Source organism: Anarhichas minor, unplaced genomic scaffold, assembly GCF_050575085.1.
Source record: "Anarhichas minor isolate MPS153535 unplaced genomic scaffold, ASM5057508v1 ptg000004l, whole genome shotgun sequence".
Taxonomy (NCBI): domain Eukaryota; kingdom Metazoa; phylum Chordata; class Actinopteri; order Perciformes; family Anarhichadidae; genus Anarhichas; species Anarhichas minor.
In genome coordinates this window covers 3,650,810-3,669,580 of record NW_027466450.1, presented here as the reverse complement: position 1 = coordinate 3,669,580, position 18,771 = coordinate 3,650,810, and the positions used below count along the sequence as shown (strand labels likewise).

The 18,771-nt window shown below is 43.2% G+C and overlaps 2 protein-coding genes across 2 annotated transcripts; one reads left to right on the top strand and one right to left on the bottom strand.

The window, feature by feature from the left end:
- Positions 1 to 398: 398 nt before the first annotated feature.
- slc67a2 (solute carrier family 67 member 2) lies at positions 399 to 7,615 on the top strand. The gene is made up of 6 exons (XM_076103082.1): positions 399 to 601; positions 1,683 to 1,770; positions 2,488 to 2,531; positions 4,339 to 4,468; positions 5,166 to 5,375; positions 5,454 to 7,615. Exons 1-6 carry the CDS (start codon positions 515 to 517, stop codon positions 6,323 to 6,325), a joined length of 1,431 nt encoding a protein of 476 aa, XP_075959197.1. The 5' UTR covers positions 399 to 514; the 3' UTR covers positions 6,326 to 7,615.
- Positions 7,616 to 8,358: 743 nt separating this feature from the next.
- On the bottom strand, positions 8,359 to 18,108 carry slc9a2 (solute carrier family 9 member 2). The gene is made up of 13 exons (XM_076103070.1): positions 17,856 to 18,108; positions 17,526 to 17,740; positions 17,188 to 17,436; positions 14,890 to 15,140; positions 14,575 to 14,792; positions 13,799 to 13,998; positions 13,243 to 13,332; positions 13,086 to 13,156; positions 11,282 to 11,449; positions 11,061 to 11,166; positions 9,385 to 9,501; positions 9,031 to 9,109; positions 8,359 to 8,777 (listed from the first exon to the last, which is right to left on the bottom strand). The coding sequence occupies exons 1-13, from the start codon at positions 18,106 to 18,108 to the stop codon at positions 8,359 to 8,361; spliced, it is 2,436 nt and encodes an 811-aa protein (XP_075959185.1).
- Between the last annotated feature and the right edge of the window lie 663 nt (positions 18,109 to 18,771).

The following is an 18,771-nucleotide window of genomic DNA, read 5'->3' as shown; positions in this document are numbered from 1 at the left end:
AAAAAAAAAAAAGTTTGTTCAAAAATCAAATAATAAACAATATTACCGAAGAGGAAGCTCACTATTTGGCAAATATATAATAAATTAATACAACTTTTAAAAGTCAAAATAAGAAAGTCAAAATCAAAAATCCACTCATCTGTTTATGAATAAGTATTAACCGATTCAGTTATGTGACGTCGCGGGCGATACCAACTGTCAGAGCAGCCGCGGGGGGGGGGGGGGGGGGGGGGGGGGGGTCATAAAAGACAACACGCAGTTCAACACCTAAGAAATCAATACGACTAGAAAAAATCGGTGTCATCGCAGAACGTTTATAGTCTCTTTAAAATCCGCCACATTTCACGCCTGCCGCATTCGGGCAGACGTTTAAAACCGAGCCGTATCTCTCCACTTCCTGCCCGTGACACCTCCGCCGGGTTAAGGAGACGAGCTCTGTGCTGTGTTTGGATCATTCAGAGTCGAGCGGACGAGCTTCCGCTTTGGGCTGCAGCCGTGCTGTCACATCGGGAGGATGAACAACCAGAAATGTAGCCCCCTACTTCAGAAACCAAGAGGACGGACGAGGATTATACAATGTATCTATGTGGTGGGCTTCATGGTGAGTACCGAGACTTGATTGAGTGAATTGAGCCTATGTTTTCATAACTCAAAGGTATAATGTAAAAATATACAGTATTATAAATGTCCTTCATTTTCAAACTATACAAACATCACTAAGGTTTCCTCCAGGTGTTTGCAGGGGATTAACAATGTATTGATGTCCCAGGCAGCAAAGCAAAGGCAGTGCACTATATTCCCTTTAACCTAGATCTTGCACTTTAGACCCCCTAAACACTCACCTGTCATATTTACCTGCAGCACAATATCAAATCTTCAAGCATGGTTTGTGAAAACGTGTGCTTGGTCATGCACTTTTGTTTTAAGTTAACTCTGATATCTGCAACAATGATGTCATATTTTGAAAAAGTGCACGGCCAGTGGCTATAAACCCAGCATAGATGATCATAGACCAACATCGTTATTTATGTAATCAAAACCATTTGATTTGTGTGTGTATTTTGAAAGATATTGCCCTAAACTCAGCAGTTGTGCAGCTACTAAATAAGGGAGCTTGAGGGTTTGCCTCTTCAATTCGCCACTGTCAGTAAAATATGTTGCAAAGAGGACTGGCACTTCCTTGATGTTAAAAAAACATGGTGAAACCCCCGGGCTAGAAGTTATATCAGTGTGTGTAATTCTAAAGATCGTGAAAATCCAGATATCCAAGTTGCCAATCTGCAGTCATTCTTCAGAGGACTAACTTCACATTTCAGCCTGTTTTTTCCGGTTTAATGATCATCTAATTAAAGGTGACTAAAAGAATCCAGGCGCTCAGATTGTTTGGCAGACATTTACAGCTGAGGACAGCAATGCCACGGAAAGTTAAGCAATTAGTGTAATCAGTAGTGCCAGAACACTGTATGAACCGCTGTGTGGCTTCAATAAAGAGTTTTGCAGGAGCTGCACTCATCTCAGCAATGTGATGAGATTCTGAGGCTGCTGCAACCATCCTTAAAACTGGTTTTTAAGTGTTTCATTCTGTTCAGAGCTTTCTGGTGTGATAAAGTCCTGATAATGATGACGGCGTGCTCTGGGCTCATTCCTGCTTTCTTTCTCCTTCACTTCCTTGTTTACTTTAGGACTTGTTTGGCGTGAGCATGATCATACCGCTGCTGAGCCATCACGTGAAGGCCCTTGGAGCAAGCCCCACTGTGGCTGGTATTGTAGGTAAGTTGTAATTTATTAAGTTACCTCCAAGCAGATGTACTGTACTCCAGGGTCGCGCATAATTAGGCAGCAAGCTGACAAGCTCTGAGAAGTGTTATGAGCAAATAATGATCTGCTTGACAGAGTTAAGATGGACCGAGAGGCAGACAATCTAAAGTTTCGTGAGATCGTCTGCCTTTTGCCGGGAATGACTGTCATGAAGACGCATAACAAAACATGTGCGTGTGCACCGCAAATATGTTATTTGCCTGTGTTTTGTTCTATTTGCAAATCTTTTCTTTATTTGCCGTGAGTTGAGCCTTCAGGGCTTCGGACTGTTGTAAAAGTAATTTAAATATGTAAACTTGGGCTCTGGGAAATTGTGATTTTAAATTGTGTACCGTTCTATTCTCAATTTTACAAATTAAATGATTATTAAATTAGTAGGAAAATGATGGAGAGGTAATAAATGAATGATAATAAATAATAATTTGTTGCAGCCCAACTAAATATAATGTTGAAAAGCTTTAGTTAGGCTTGACTTACTGTGTGTGTGTGTGTGTGTGTGTGTGTGTGTGTGTGTGTGTGTGTGTGTGTGTGTGTGTGTGTGTGTGTGTGTGCGCGTGTGTGTGATAACCGATAATGTCCTGTTTTCCTGTGCTGTAACTGTAGGTATTTTTATTGTTGCATGGTGTGTGCTCTAAGTGTGAATTAAAACAAAATATGGAACTGTTGCAGGGTCTACATATGGGATCTTACAGCTCTTCTCAAGCACAATAGTTGTAAGTATTGACTTTGTTTCTTTCTGAAAGGTCTCTGTCTCTAACCCCCATTCAGCCTCTCCTGCTGGACAAGGCATGCTCACTGTTAGTGGCCAAAGTGGTTGCATTCCATGTCATCTCTGGCATTTTGTGAAAACAATAAACACTGGCTGTTAATACACCCAGTCTCTGCACATTCACACACACACAAGCAACACCTGATTAGCCACAGACACACAAATATCACTATCACTATAGCACTATGGAGCTGTTTTATCAGTGTATTTACCGTTGGATGAAAAATCAAGGCCTTGATGATTAAAACCTTGTCCAAACTGTTAAGACGTTATCGGTACTCAAGAAATGCAGTGACGGTACTTTACAATAAGCACGGCATCTGACACAAGATTGTCAGCTTTTCACGTCTTTCCCCTGCAGCCTGAAATTTGTTTAATTCTCAGGGGTCATGCGACAAATTAAACAGATAAGGAGTCAACTGTTGGATCCCGCGTGCAGACCGGCTGAATCCTGAGAAACGCAGGGATACATGAACAGCCGGGTCTCTATGATAATCCCACCAGGCTACACCCAGAACACAGCAAACTCAATTGGTCCTAATTTCATTATTTCATCGTGTGTGTGTGTGTGTGTGTGTGTGTGTGTGTGTGTGTGTGTGTGTGCCAGAGAGAGAGCTGCAGGGCGAAACTAATAAAATCTGCTTGGTTGAGAGGAGACTCAGGGTTTTGGGATTTCTGCTTCATTTTAATATTCCCACACACTACCAGTGTTGGGATTTGTCACTAATCCCATTGAATTAGGATTGAAGTTTAGGCATTGACTCCACCCGTCCAGATGTTTCATAGGACTGTACAAAAGTCCACAATCTTTCCACTAAACACCTTTTTTTCATTGAATGGAAAGTTTTGTTGGATATTTGTTTGCGTGTCATTTCCAGTGGCGATTTTGTTTTTGTATGAAAATTTTGGTGGGGCCCCACAATATTCATACAAGAAAATTTGATGATGCAATTTAAACATTCCATAGATTTATCAGATTAAACCAAACTCTCACTACCAATAAACTGCGCGCGATTGAGAGAGGGGAGACAGCGGTGATGACAAAATTCCAGCTGAATAATGCCATCTAAAATCACACAATGAATATCAGACGACATATCTTAACATACAAGACCAGCAAAGGACAATGTTACGATCTGTCAGCATCAGCTTGATAGGTTCAGGGGCTCAAGATGTGTCAGTACGTCATTTGACAGGCCAACGTCGTTTTGTCCTTCACCACAATAGATTCCCAAAACCTCTCGGCCCCTGCGTTGTTTACCATGTAGCGTACCATTTGTGACTTGCGGTACACATCTGTGATCTCTGCACAGCAACGAAAAGGTGCATCTACCAGCTGTTGAGCTGTTGTTTTTTTTATATTTTCCTTCTTGAGATATGATCAAGCCATCCTGTCGATGTGGTCCCAAACGTTTTAATTTCCATTTTTTTGCTCCAGGGGTGAAGTTCTAAATTGTACCGTAGTTAAATATTCCACGAGTCATCACTACTGTTGTAATGTTAACACACCAAGCATCAGGCACAAAGACAAAGTCACACACACACACTACAAAGCAATATTTTTCTCGAGAAGAGATTTCTTTCAGAGTATTCTGAAAAAATGCAAAAAAATGTTATGAAGTAGACAAAGTTAAGTTTGCCATTATTGTGTCTGAAATAGAGAAAAGCCTATAACTTCTTCTGTGGTGGGGACGTGCCCCACGGGCCCCTAATGCAAAAACGCAGATGGTCATTTCCTGTTTGATTGGCAGGGGAGCTGGAGTGATGTGGTGGGCCGGCAGTACTCTCTGCTGACCTGTCTGCTGCTGAGCGCTCTAGGCTACGGCCTGCTCGGGATGTCCACCAGCATCACTTTGTTTGTCCTCGCACGGATTCCTGTGGGTAAGTCCCAAACTAGTGAAGACATTTAGTCATGTCACAAAAATCACAGGTGTAAATAATAAAAAATCATAGAAGGCTGAAATCCATTTAGCTTTTCATCGTTAATGTTATTAGTAATACCTCTGCTTTTCCTACTTGACCAGTACCATGACAAGTCAAAATGTCTGCAGTGGTCTGTTGACATCAATAGATGTGTGCTTAACAGCTTGTGCTGCATAAACCAAGTGTCTCTCCAAATGATTTTGCAATAGATCCAAATGAGAATATTTATTTGACCTCTCTTTACTGACCATGCTTTGTTGCTAAATGCACCAATATGTACTTTTAAGTTATAAATAGATGGTAAAATTCAATCATTTGGGAAAAGTTGGGATGAAATGAGACAATTAGGATAAATTCATTGTTTGTTTGATGGTCTTATGAACTGAAGAAGAGATTTAAATACATTCACCATGGTGGTACATAGCTACCTCCCTCATTTTCATTTTGGGGCCAACTTCTCATTCAAGTGGTATGGAGGGAAAACACCGACCTTATAGACTGTTTCTGTGTCTGTTTCTTTGCTCTTGGGAACAATAAAAACATGACTAGTGGTATGAGAACTTATGTGAAATAAGAACGTTCTTATAATTTGCACAAAGCCACCACCTTCATCTTAAAAGCAAGATCAATGTGCATTGACTGTTTTCTGTCTCAGGGCTGTTCAAGCACTCCCTGTCCATCTGCAGAGCGCTGCTGTCTGACCTGGTGTCTGAGTCAGAGCGCCCTCTGGTGATGGGACACTTCAATGCAGCCTCCAGTGTTGGCTTCATCCTGGGTCCTGTGGTCGGCGGCTACCTCACGGAGCATGACGGCGGCTTTTATACTTCGTCCTTTACCTGTGCCGTCATCTTCCTCACTAATGCAGGTGGGTGAATAAAGGAGAGAAATAACTGATTCATTGTATTTGGAGTCTTTATCTGACATTATGTGTTTATCACTCCAGGGCTTGTATGGATGCTACCATGGAGCGAGACGCTAATTCTCCATAATGACAATGACTCCAGCAACGACACAAGTAAAGTTTGTCATGACAACAACTGCAGTAAGTCGGTTCGCAATGGCTCTCGTGCAAATAGTCACCACCCAGTGTCGGCAGCAGAGACTGACCCAGGCTCCAGAGCTCCGGGGACGCACCGAGGCGGTCTCGGGTGGAGGGAGGTGTCCTTGCTCCGGCCTGCCTGGAGACAGCTGTCCTCAGTGGGCTCCAAGATCTACATGGTGGCCTCCTCTGACATGTGGGACCTCTTCCTCATGCGTCTTCTGATGGGTATAGCTATCATGCTTTACCACAGTAACTTCTCTCTGGCGATGGAGGAGCGTTTCTCCCTCAAACCAAAGGTGACGGGTTATCTGATCAGCTACAGCAGCACCTTAGGGGCCCTGGCTGGTTTGCTGGTGGGGCCCGTCACCCAGCTGTATGGGAAAAACATGCCTGCTCTGCTGCTCCACTCCACAGTTCTCACCTGTTCACTCATTTTCCTGTACGCTGCCGCGCCCAGTGTGTGGCAGGTGCTGCTCACCGCCACCTTCTTTACCATTTCCACCACGATCGGACGGACATGCATCACAGACCTGGAGCTGCATAGAGGAGGGGCCCAGGCCAGTGGGACTCTGATCGGAGCCGGGCAGTCAGTGACAGCAGTCGGCCGAATCCTGGCCCCTCTCCTCTCTGGTCTGACCCAGGAGTTCAGCCCATGTGGCCCCCCCAGTCTGGGAGTGGTCTTAGCTCTTGCAGCTGTAGGTTTAATGCTCATTAGGATCCCCAAATGGGACAGGAAAGGGATGACAAAAGAAAGCCAAGCTCTGAGTGACTGAATTCATTTAAAATAATTTCAAATCTACCACACGGAGAAGTGCTCTTATTTTGTAGACAGCCAGTGTGAAGTTTTGTGAAGATGAACAGCAGGCTCACAGTGGGAACGTTATGTCCTGCTGGAATGCCCCTGGCAGTCGCATCTGTGGATGCGACAACATCCCAGTGTCTAAATGGCTCATCACCACCAGCACTGCAGCAGATCTCTCAGGAAAAAAAAGCAGTTTCAAAACTCATTGAGGTGACGTTATAGCTGAGAAGATTAATCTGCTTCCCCCGGTGCTGAAGTTTGACCCAACAGAAACGTAAGGGCCTTGCGTCGGCACATGCTACTTGGGACAGCTCGGAAACAATGCACACTTTATTTTTAATGTAATTCTCTAACCACTACATTGTACACAGTCCTTACAGAGTTACTGTCAACCTGCTGATGATACACTAATGGTGAAAATAACGTATTCTAATTCATCAACATACAAGACGGCGACGATTACCTTTCAGGCAGTAATGCTTAAAACATTCAGAAATGAACTGACCCTCAAGGTAGATCACACTGTTGTTTAAGAGTAGGCAAGTCAGCCATAATTAGTTTGAATCATTTTATCTCAATGCCAGTTGTTTCTATGAATGCACTGCATCCAAAATGGTTCCTACGGCGGTATACGACCAAATGTTTCTTCTTAATCTTACATTTACAGAGATTTGTTCATTTTTCTTAGGATATGTTTAATGAATATTTTAACAAATGATATGGGAACATATGGTAATTTTGACATGTTTTCATGTTCAAAACACATTTTTCTCACATTGTCTTAATATACCTGAAGTCATCCTCTGTCTGAAAAGTTCCCTTTTTAGAGCCCGTCTCTTTAAGCCCCCCTCCCGAAAAAGCCCAGGTACACCTTTGCAAAGTTCTCAAGCTGGTGGATCAAGATGGGTGGCGGTATATTCTTATGATCCTAGATGTGACATAGGAAGGGGATCCAGATCTGAATGGCTTTTTTTTTTTTCATGTTTTCGGATCTAGGCAGCCCACAAAGATACTGACTGGGTTCTCTTATTTCACAGCTTGTGGGTTTGGGAGGTTTAAATGATCAACTGTATACTGATCTCCACTGTTGTTTAAAAGCCCAAATACCCCCTAAAGAGGGAGAATTGTATACATTTCTGTAAAGCTGTCAGTGAATCCATGAAGTACGTCAGATTCGTGCCAAAAAGTCACAAGCAATAACATTTGTGTATGCAAGTCTTGAGTTGTAAATGAAACAATGACATAAACGCTTCATTCTTATAGACTCTACTTACTTCCCCATCTCCTCTTTCCTCCATGCACAGTGCCTTCAGTGTCACATTTATAAACTTGCATTGTGTCCATGGTTTTGATTGAGAATGCTTGATATCAGCTTCCAACAACATAGAAAATTTATTACAGAAAAAATATTAAAGTGGGCCCAAATGTGTGAGGTCCATCACTGTAATCGACACACAGAAGGCTTCCAGTTAGTACCAAGAGTACTTTGTACTGCACAGCAATAGTTTCTCATGTTAATAAACTAATATGGCCTAAATATAAAAACTTGTATTCTCAATTATACAACTGTCACACACAATAGTACAAAAAAGTATATTATTTACATCCAAGGAGAGAGAAATAATGACTAAAAATAAAATAGTTTAAATTACATAATCTTTAAAAATCCTACGGGAAGATAACGTATTGAAAATCACATTGATGTGAATGGGTGAAGTAACTGCACGGATAAAATTGTCAGAATGAGTCACTGGTGACGATTCATGTTGCGTTGCTTCACTCTAGTGCACTCTGCTTCTGGTGTGGCTGGCACCTCGGACTTCAAGGCATTACCATTTGGGCTCATTTTGGAGGATGGTTCACCTCTAATAAGGAATGAATGGACCTCCAGTGGTCATTTATCGTTGAGTGGTATGAACACACAGTCGTATGTAGAGACCCTGGAGCTGCTCGAGAACCTGAGCCTGTGGCAGTCCAGCTGCTCTTGAAAGCCCAGGGACACTTTTATATCTTCGGGTTCCACTGAGGCCGCCTGAGCAGAGGGTTTTGCGCTGCGTTGTCTCGGGGTTCAGTAGCCCAGCCTGGAGGTGGGGACGAAGGCTGCTGCTCGTCTTCTGCTTCATGATGCCCGTTCCTGAAGTTATCAGCTGAGGCGCTTTCGGTTTCAACGGAGGAGTGGAGGCGACGGTGAGGAGCGGGAATGTGGGAATCACTGGAGGAGGAGTTTGTTCTGGACGTGCCACGCCCCGACCTCCCTCTGTCCTCCCCTGTGATCTCATCCAGCATGTCAACAGAGTGCGCCTCTGTTACGGTGTCCAGCCTGCGTAGAGGAATCATGGCTCCGGAGGAGGAGGAGCGTGCGGGCTGGCCAAACCGAGAACGTCTGGAGGGGTAGGCCACCTCTGACATCGTTTCCTGATCATCTGGGACAGTGGAAGAACATGATGAAATTATAAAGAAATTATGAAGGGAATTTAATTAGGCCATCACACAGTTGCATGTAAGTAACTGCAAATGAATGTTGGTACAGAGATTTACCTCAATATTAAACCTCATTGACCTGCTAGTGGGTCAGTCATCACAAACTTGTGAATCTTGCGTTTAAAATGATTTTTCCAACCTTAAATCTACTTAAGAAGCCTTAAATGGGGAAAACTAGTAGCTCACCTGTATAGCTCTGCCTCCCAGGGGGGAATTTTGAGTCCATACTTTTCCCAGCAGGAAGAGAGAAGTATTTCTGGGATTTGGGTACCACCTGATAACAACATGGGATTAAAACAGCAGAATAGAAAGGGAGAGAAAAAGGAGAATAATGAATGAGGGATGAGAATATGGAAAACAAACTTGTTGTTAAATTTGGGACACTTTTCATCTCAGTGTAGCTGAGAGATAATTAACCTGCTTCTCACAAGGTTCAATACTGCTCTCACTTCCTTACTTTTAACTAAGGGGCTGAGAACACACTGCACGTGGCTCATAATGCAACAGCTCAAGTCAATACCAGCCCCAGTGAAAGAGCTGCCTGCTTACCGATGACTGAAAGCTGCCAGGTCGGATGCTGCGGCGGACGCTGGCGTGGCGTCTTATCAAGATCTCTCTGGTGTGACTGTCGTTGGGCAGGGCATGCTTACTTGTGTACGACACCGTCTGGTTAAAGACAAAAAAAAAAAGGTACAAGATATAACATTATTACATAGCAGATTCAGACCGTGGATGCTTCCCGCTCACAGATTATACCATGTTGGACGTGTCCATCTGTAATGAATTTACAAGCGAGCGAACAGGCAGCCACAATGATTTCACATAAAGGTAACTTCAAAGACAAATGGACTGTTAAAATGCTTTTAGGGGAGTCGGCATTCTTTAGAGCTCGGATTACTCAACCAAAACTGGCCACACCTGTCTGAACTGAAAGGGTCGGTGTCTCCGTTTGGTGTTTGCGACCTGCCACACTATGCAACGTACACATCTCTGTCAGCATAGATCTTTCTGACCTGCAGCAATTAGTTACACCTAAAACAAACATTTCAAAGACTCTAAAAAGGTTGCCACTGCTCTTTAGAGAAACGTCTAATGTCAACAAAATGCTCCCGTCTATTTCACAAGAGGTCAACACGATCAGACAGAATAGGAGCCAATCTAACACTCTACTTCTCTTGACATTACAATTTTCATCCAATTAAGTTTCAAATAAATCAAAATGTTGAATTCCAACGTGATGCGAGTTTAAAAGGGGCACATGAGACGCAGCGTTTGTGTGAGAGACATGAACAGAGGGGCTATTAGGACAATCGGACAAGATCAGAAGCACACGCTTCCTATTTTTGTCTCCACATCAAAGCGTCTCTGTGGGTGGGGTCATGTCACTAATGGAAAAGTACTGCCGGCCACAGTGTTTGGCTATGCAAAACAGCTCTGAATTTCGGTGCTAGGGATAAACACATCATTGTGTGTGAGTAAGGCATCACAGAAGGTCTATTTTTTTCCAGTTTGTCAAAGTGAGACGAAAACAAAATGTGTTCACCCGATTACAGACAAAGCAGAAATGACAAGAGACTTATCATCATGAAATGTTCTATATAGACGCATCAAAGTATAATCAGCATGATGGAACTACTGAATATACTGTTCAGTAGTTTAGTCTAGTGGTTCCCAAACTAGGGGTCAGGTGTCGTGAGAAGATTAATGGCAGAGGAACGAAGAATTTGTATTCACTTTTGTGGGACTTTGCTCCTATTATTTGCTGTTTTTGTGAAATATTGGATTATTTTACTTTATTTACTTTAAGACCTAAACTGTGAATGAAAACATGTTAAAAAAAAAATAGAGGAGAAATGTCTCTTTGGTGGATCTCGTAACAACTGGTAAGCGTTAAGAAGCCCCAAGGTCGTCAAAGTAACCACTGGTTTAATCTTCAACAATGCACTCTATTTAATCAGCGTATCATTTGCTTAATAATAGAACTAGTTACCTGTCAGATGTATGGGGTAGTAAAAACAATATGCAATATTTCCCTCTGAAAAGTAGTGAAGTAGAAGTATAAAATAAATATTGTCAAGAAAAGTACAAATATCTCAAAACTGTACTGAAATATGAAACGTTACTTTCCACCACTGTGAGGCATAATAAGACAATAATGAAAAAGAGAGAAAAGCAGAATGGTGTGCACATGTCGGGTTATCCTGCAAGATTATTTAATATCTCACCCGTTGCCTGATCCTGTACATGTTCTTGGACAGGATGTCATGCATGTTCTTCAGGTCAGGAGCCAGGAACTTCTTCTTAGGTTTAGCCGGGCCTTTCTTTTCCTCACTAAAAGACAGATACAAAGAAAACAAATGATTTTCTCTACCCTTTTGACTGTATAGACAATAAGGAGGTGGTGTGATCGCCAGAGAGACAGAGAGACATGATAAAGGCTTCATACTAGAGAGAGACAATGGACGGAGCGGCGCTGATGTCTCCAGACACAGTGTCCAGGATCTCCATGGCGTTCTGCAGTTCCAGCTTCTTATACAGCGCCACAATACTGGACTCGGCCCGGTTGTCTCGGATCAGGATCTTCCGCAGGATTCGATTGTTGAACTTCATAAACCTGATATAGAGAGAAAAGGGATTACATTGAGTGGGATGGGCAGCTATCTATGAAGGCCCTGTTGCAGTGAACAATGATGGTTAAAGAATAAGGTTACGGTTTTTTGTTATTTCGTTTTTGTTGGTGTAAAAGTTTTGTAAGTTTATAGTTCCTAAGCTCAATCAAGAACATCCGACTGTTTGGCTTTTTGTAAGTTCAGGATCACTGTCCTGATGAATTATCTTTACTTTGCAGGCTACACTGTTCACCCAATATGGTTGTTACTAACCTCAAAACACCCTAAAGCTTAAAGCCAGTTAACCCCATACTATGTGCCAGAGTACAACTCTAAAACAAAGCATACAGCATACATTATATATCCTTTATAAGATTGCATGTTTACAATGAAAACTACGATTGTCATAGATTTCATCATTGGAGTGTTGAGAAAGCTACTTTTAAGATATAATTCTACAAACTACCATTGATTCTTATCAGAAAACATAAAGAGAATAACATATATATATATATATATATATATCGTATTTTCCGCACTATAAGGCGCACTTAAAAGCCTTTAATTTTCTCAAAAAATGACAGTGCGCCTTGTAATCCGGAGCGCCTTATATATGGATCAATTGGTTAATTGGTTGATCCATACTGGTTGTACACGGCGCTCTGTCAAAATGTTTCAGTACGACTGGTAAACTACAAAGCCGCACCGCGGTAAACACCGGTACTGTGCTTACTCCTAGTCCAACACCACTTGTGTGTATAAAGACCCCAAAATGGCACCTTTCAAGAGACACGCTTACGACGCTATTCTATTCTATGCGCCTTATAATCCGGTGCGCCCTATATATGAAAACAGTTCTAAAATAGGCCATTCATTGAAGGTGCGCCTTATAATCCGGTGCGCTTTATAGTGCGGAAAATACGGTATATATATATATGCATTGACATGAGTAACTCACTGTGAGGTAAACACTGACTTACTACATATTATATCACTAGGTTTATGACATGCTGTAGGTTTATATGTAAATGCAATTCATTTGAAATGCATTTGTTTATGATGCCCACATCCTCTAACCAAATAGATTTGCCACAGTAAGTGAAAGTAATTCTCAATAGTCAGTTATGGTCAGAATGAATACATTCTCACTCAGAAATCAGCCTTCTTGAGACTACAGAGTGAAAATAAACCCATTTAAAATCTAAATTGGGTTTTTCACAAAATAAATGAAGAAAGTTACAGTTATTAGTTAATGCAGGTAACTACTAAGCTCCAAAACACAAAACACTCATTATATTAAGTAAAGTAAAACATTTCAGAGCTTTAGGAAGAAAAACATCTGTCACTGCTGATGGCGGAAGCTGAACACGACACCAAAGTGTGATTAGCTGTCAACATTCCCACACAGTCCGGGAGTGAACAATAGCATTGTCTAACAAAACACTGAAGAAGGAAACTGAGAGCAGGTAAACTAAAACCGCCATCTCTTTATCCAGTTTCACTGCAGATTCTTTCTCTTTAAGCGTAACGATATGAAGCAATGAGTACTTTAATACTTGTGGCTGTAAATAATCAATATGTGGTAATAAAAGCGTCTTGTTAAGCAGAATGAGCACACATCTGGAGAGAGAAAGGTCTTACTTGTCCTTCCAGTAGAAGTGGCTCCACTGTCCACAGAGGTCCTCTAGGCCAGCTATGGTGTGCTCTATGAGCTGAGAGCACAATGACACCGGTTAACACTGTGTGCAAAGTAATATACGGCACACCACATTTACAACAATCACAATCTGTAGCGTACCCTGCAGTGAATCTCTGCGTTGATGGTGTCAAGATTGCGGTTGGTTCTGCGGACGTTGATGAACTCAATCAAAGGTCGGATACTGATGCCCTGCGGAGGAGAAAGGGAAAGGTCACAGATTCAGCAGAACACGGAAAGATATTAGAGGACTTTTTAAGTTTTATTTTGTAATTCTTTATTTTTGGACAGTAGTTTCAAATCCAAACTGACTGTCAAAAGATTGGGCATTAAATAAATAAAAAGATACAGAATCTAGAGTCCTTACTGTAGCAGCAAAAAGCTGTTCTAATTTTTTGGTGGACAAAGACCTGTTAGATTGTATCCAAAACCCACAATAATTACGAGATAAAGAAATAAATTCTGATCCGGAATTTAAATCATGTGGTGTGTTCCAAACTTGAGTCTGTTTCTCTCTGACTGAGACTATTTGATTCAATTAAATCGAATACTAAGACAAAACACGAATATATACCGTGCCAAGTTAAAAAGACAAATGATTTCGCAGCAAACAACTGTGTGAAATGTTTTGAGTAGAAGCACACAGTCAGCCTCTTACCTGGAGAAAGACAGTGAAGAGGATGACAGCAATGGTGGCAGTGACGAAGAGCTGCTTGCGGCCGATGTTCTCGGGAAGGGTGAAGACCAAGGCGAATGAAATCGCACCTCGCAGACCCCCGTAGGCCAGACCAAATTGATCTTTCAAGTTAAATGGGATGGTGCGGAAAGGGTTAATGATCTGAGTCAGCACCAAGACACCTGTGATGGGAGGAAGAGCAACGTCGGGATGTTATTTTAGGTTGAAATCGGCACCAAATAATTTAACTGATAACTTATCAATGCTGTGTTAGCAGCTCGTTTCACTAACAATTTAAAATACAAAACACTCGAGCGACTTAAGGCAAGGCTGAACCACTGTGTTGCTGCCCTCTCTAGCTTCAAGCCTGTTTCAGTGTGCTTTGTTGCATCACTTTAGCACGGCGCGGTTCAGCCAAAACAACCTTTTTAAATGGGGGTTCAAGTTTAATTCAGTATTTTGATATTTTAGCAGACCTTCGGCTCATAGCCACTAATATCTTAAATCATATACTGTTTTAGCTTGTTGGCAGTCTTCTTCTTCCTTGCCTTTATTACAACACAGTCGGACAGCATGAAACCAATCGAAGTGTGTGCGTCCTTGAGTGTGTGCACGACAAAAACTAGACAGGGACCCACTCGTAAAAACATTGCTTCGTAGCACTCCTGGCGGTCAAAAACTCCACAGGGCCCCTTTAATCGTGCAACAAGACCAACAGATGCCAAGACAAGCATAAATACCCCCTGCCCTCTCCTTACCCAGACCCCTCCACACAAAAGCAAACAGCAAAGTGAACAGGATGTAGCCCCAGTTCCACTCGTGTTCTGTTGTTATGGTGACTACCCCCAGGAAGAAGAAGATGAGGGTCTCGGAGATGGAGCCAAGCATCTTGACCACGTGGCGGATGGTTGTGCAGGAACGCTGGGAAACATTTTCTTCAACGTAGTACTTCATGGTGAGAGCACAGGTCACAATGCTGCAGAAAAGAAACATGAAGCTGCTGTGTTTACGCAGAATTCTTGCACCATTGAACTATTTCAACCAGAAAAAAAAAAGTGTTTGAATCTACTCACGCCATGATGGATGAGATGGCGAAGAGCTCGGCTACTAGATAGGCCAGGTAGCTGTACATGAATATGAAGAGCGGCTCGATTTCCCGGACCTTGGAGGTGAATCTCGTGGTGAAGGCGGCCGTGAAGCCAAACAGGATGCCGAAGCCCATCCCGCCGAGCCCGACCACGAAGAACCGCGCCACCCCGAGGAAAACGTCCACCGGCGCCACCTCCGGCATCTCCGCCACAAAGTTGAACATGTTGTACAACACCTGTAAAACACGTGCACACAAAAAGCATGATGAAGCCCTCATGCAGGCACACGGTCTTTTATGCACAGCTTTCCATGCACGCACGTGCACAAACGGCCCACACATCCCTGTGAGAGGTCGTGGGTGGTGTCAGGGGCTACGGCCTCTAATGACACAGTTGCAGATAACAGTGATTTATTGGAATATTTACTCTGCGCTGTTTGCAATTTGATAATGTCATTTCACCGAGCACACTCAGTGAACTGAGAATGACTCATGGAAACGGGGCATTTGCCAGAGCAACCGGCTTTGTTCCTTTTCCTCCTGTTCTGACAAAGAACAAGGAGCAACTCACTGCTGTTTCACGGTGGTGTGGCTGTTAGAAATATGCTGTCGGACTGCACGCCACCATTAACAGTGCGAGAAAACAAGAGATTTGTAGACATTGTAAATGATGCAAAAGACTACAGAATTGTAAAAGATACAATACTTAGAGCACATTTAACGTTTTCTTTAAGGTGGTCAGAATCTATATTTGTGTCTTGCAATACTTCCCAAATTCCCCATTTTGTCAGCGGCAGTCTCAGCACCAAGCCAATTTGTTCTTAAATACTTTGGTTTTTTTAAAGGCTAAATGATTTCCAATAGCAGCTGGGCATTGCAGATTTGGTGTGCTGGTGAGTTTTGACAGCAGCAGGACGCTGTATGTGGGATAGTCTCTAAATGAAGTGCAGTTCCCAGGGAGGAACATGCCAGCCAGTGCAACAATGTGGCTCACTGATGTGTTTTACAACGGCGCTGCATAGCACAGAGGAATAAGCTGTATGGCGACACGGACAATGAGTCAGTGGATCAATTCATTGTTGGTTGTGTCTTTTAATGGGATTTGCCGTTATTGAGAGAGAATACCAGACACGCTCTGGGGTGAGCCTGTCAAACACTAGGGTTAACAAGCCAAACGTTTATCAAAGGCAGATGTAGATATAAGGCAGCAACGGTTCCCTCTTTTCACAGATGATAACCCGGCACTCTCAGTCAAAGGCGGAGCTGTTACAACCGTTCCCTTAACCAGTGGATGCAGTGCTCATCGGAAGTAGTTCTTTTGGCAAACATTACATATTGTTTACATATTACATATGGGTGTAATTCTGCAAAACAAAGCCATCTGTGCAGACCATACCTGGGCTTTCCTGGGTAAATGTGTGTCTACCCTCTCTGCATCAGATCTGCTACTGTGTGCTAAACAAAAGGATAGCCACACCAAAGCTAAGAGCAGGTTATTGTAAGTGTGTGTGTGAACACAATAACAAGAGGGTGAAGGGAGAAATTTGAGCATGAGCTCATTTCAGTGAAGTTTCAGACGATGTTGCCTGTAAGCGTTAACTCCTCCCTTACAGCCGGCCGCAACTTTAGAAACTGGTTTGGCAGCATCTGCGCAAACAAGCATCTAACGCTACACGGCTCCGGTCTTTGTGGGGGCGTCTCTAACAACATCACGTCACTTCCATTTTTTAGTTATTCATCTGTTCAGCAATCTTGTCAGTGCACAGACACACGTTATGTTCTCATACAGGCGTACTAACCCAGAAAAGAGAGTCAACTAATCGTACGGTATCTTGTGAAACCTGAGCTGAGCCGCTAAGAGAAAGAATAGAAAAGCGTCAGACAAAAAGATAGTGGATCTGCCATTTTATATAATAGCAGCATTGGAGTTAAGGATCCAAACTGGGTTTTAAAATGGTAGGTGGAGTCGCAATATGGTGAACAATAAGTGTGTGATTCTGCTTTCACACTAGCTGCAGCACTTTCCCAATGAACCTTTATTTTATCTCTCCACATGTAAAGGCCCACTGGCATGCTGGGCCCCCGAGTGTGCCTTCAAATGCCATGAACACAATAAGAACAGTTTGTAATGACAACTTGCTCATTGCTCTGCATGTTTTCACAACAAGCAGTAGCCCTGAGGAAGTCAAAGTACGCCAACGTGCTGCAGAAAGTCTCAGCTTAGAGTACACAAAAAACACACCAACCAACCCCACTTTGTTGGACTGGGCCTCAGCCCACTCACCACAGTGACGGCATCATTGAAGAGGCATTCTCCAAACACCACGATGTAGAGCTGCTCGTTCACAGACACGTCCTCGAACACGCTCAGCACGGCCACAGGGTCCACGGCCGAAATGATGGTGGCAAACAGCAGGTTCTCCTGGAGGTTGATGTCCTGCACGCCGAACGCCTCGATCTGGCATATGGCGAACAGGGACATGCCGATGCCGATGCTGTTCCACAGAGTCCCCACCACTGCAAACCACAGCACCTGCAAACACAGAAGGAAGACATCAAAATGGCTCTACAGGAGAAGAAGACATTGAATGTGGCTCGGGAAAGCTGATGTGTGTGACGGACCGTGCCGATGTTCTCGAAGAAAGGCCTGGTGGGCATGAAGTATCCAGAGTCGAGGACAATCGGGGGCAGCATGTAGAGGAAGAAGACATTGCTGCTGAGCACAGCAGGGGGCTCCTCGTGCACAGAGTGCATGATGCCACCCACGATCAGACCGATGGTGATCAGAAGGCAGGACTCTGGCACCCAGACGGTGATCTTTTTGTACACATGGAAACCTGAGAAAAGACAATTGGTTCAAAAACAGGAACAAGGCCACCTGTCTGAAAAGGTCACAAGATAATCAGAGGCTTGGATCTTAATCCATCACCAGCACATGTTACTGTTATTCACCAATTTTTGCGAATGAAGCCAGCAGCACCCAAAGAGTGATCTCAAATGGTATCTGTATTCTTTCGTAATCCATTGTAAACACTGGCATATTCGCCTTTTCCGCGTCTGGAAAGGCCTGGGGGCCATTATCGGGGATAATCGGCGGCAGAATCGAGACACCGCCGGTTGGTTTGGGTGGGATTTCCCCTCTGGAGTCATGCAGAAGACTTGAGAACGTGAAAATGACGAGCAAAACTCCCGTTCGTAAATCCATTGTGCACAAACCCATAGCCTCTACACAGCAATCCAACTTGATGTGAATATCAATCAACTCATTCAAATCCACAGTCGAAAAGAGAGAGAAAACAAACTCAGCGTCTCCTCTTAAAGTTGATGATTTCAACTGTTCCTGCAATCACTCCATCTTCAACAGCGAAGCCTTAATTAACTTTCCTTCGGCGCTCAGGGTTGCATGGTCCGGATTGGTCTCCTTCAAGCTGCGGGACAACACACCTGTGCTTTACCTGCAGCGCGTCCTCGAGTTCCGACACAGGCTGGGCGCGGCCCCGAGCCCGGCTCTGGTTGGGTGTCACCTTGAAGCAGATAAAAAAGGGTGGGGCGCGGTGTTTCTGCGAGCCATTCAGGGACCACTCTTGAGTTTCGGTGACACCAGTTTCCTGAACAACACCCAACACCTGAGTTTCCACTCTCACCTGTCACTTAAAAAATGTCCCCTGATTTAGCCAAAGTGGTTCCGACCGCAAATGTGAAGAATTAAAACACATTTCTTGACTAATGTGGAGCGTTTTCTTCCTTTAAATGTGTATTCTTGAACCAGTTTACCTCTTGATTCCAATGCTTATCATGACATAGAAAAAAATCAGTCGAGATAAAAATGTTTGTAGTAACCAAACATCTCGTAATCTAAGATATTATG

Bases quoted from the DNA above. Each gene is read 5' to 3' on its own strand.
- slc67a2 (XM_076103082.1), top strand. From the start codon at position 515: ATGAACAACCAGAAATGTAGCCCCCTACTTCAGAAACCAAGAGGACGG. The intron at 602-1,682 runs GTGAGTACCGAG...TGTTTACTTTAG, and splicing joins TCTATGTGGTGGGCTTCATG to GACTTGTTTGGCGTGAGCAT. The intron at 4,469-5,165 runs GTAAGTCCCAAA...TTTCTGTCTCAG, and splicing joins CCTCGCACGGATTCCTGTGG to GGCTGTTCAAGCACTCCCTG.
- slc9a2 (XM_076103070.1), bottom strand. From the start codon at position 18,108: ATGGATTTACGAACGGGAGTTTTGCTCGTCATTTTCACGTTCTCAAGT. The intron at 14,793-14,889 runs GTGAGTAGATTC...TCTTTTCTGCAG, and splicing joins GCCATCTCATCCATCATGGC to CATTGTGACCTGTGCTCTCA. The intron at 13,157-13,242 runs GTACGCTACAGA...TTGTGCTCTCAG, and splicing joins ACGCAGAGATTCACTGCAGG to CTCATAGAGCACACCATAGC.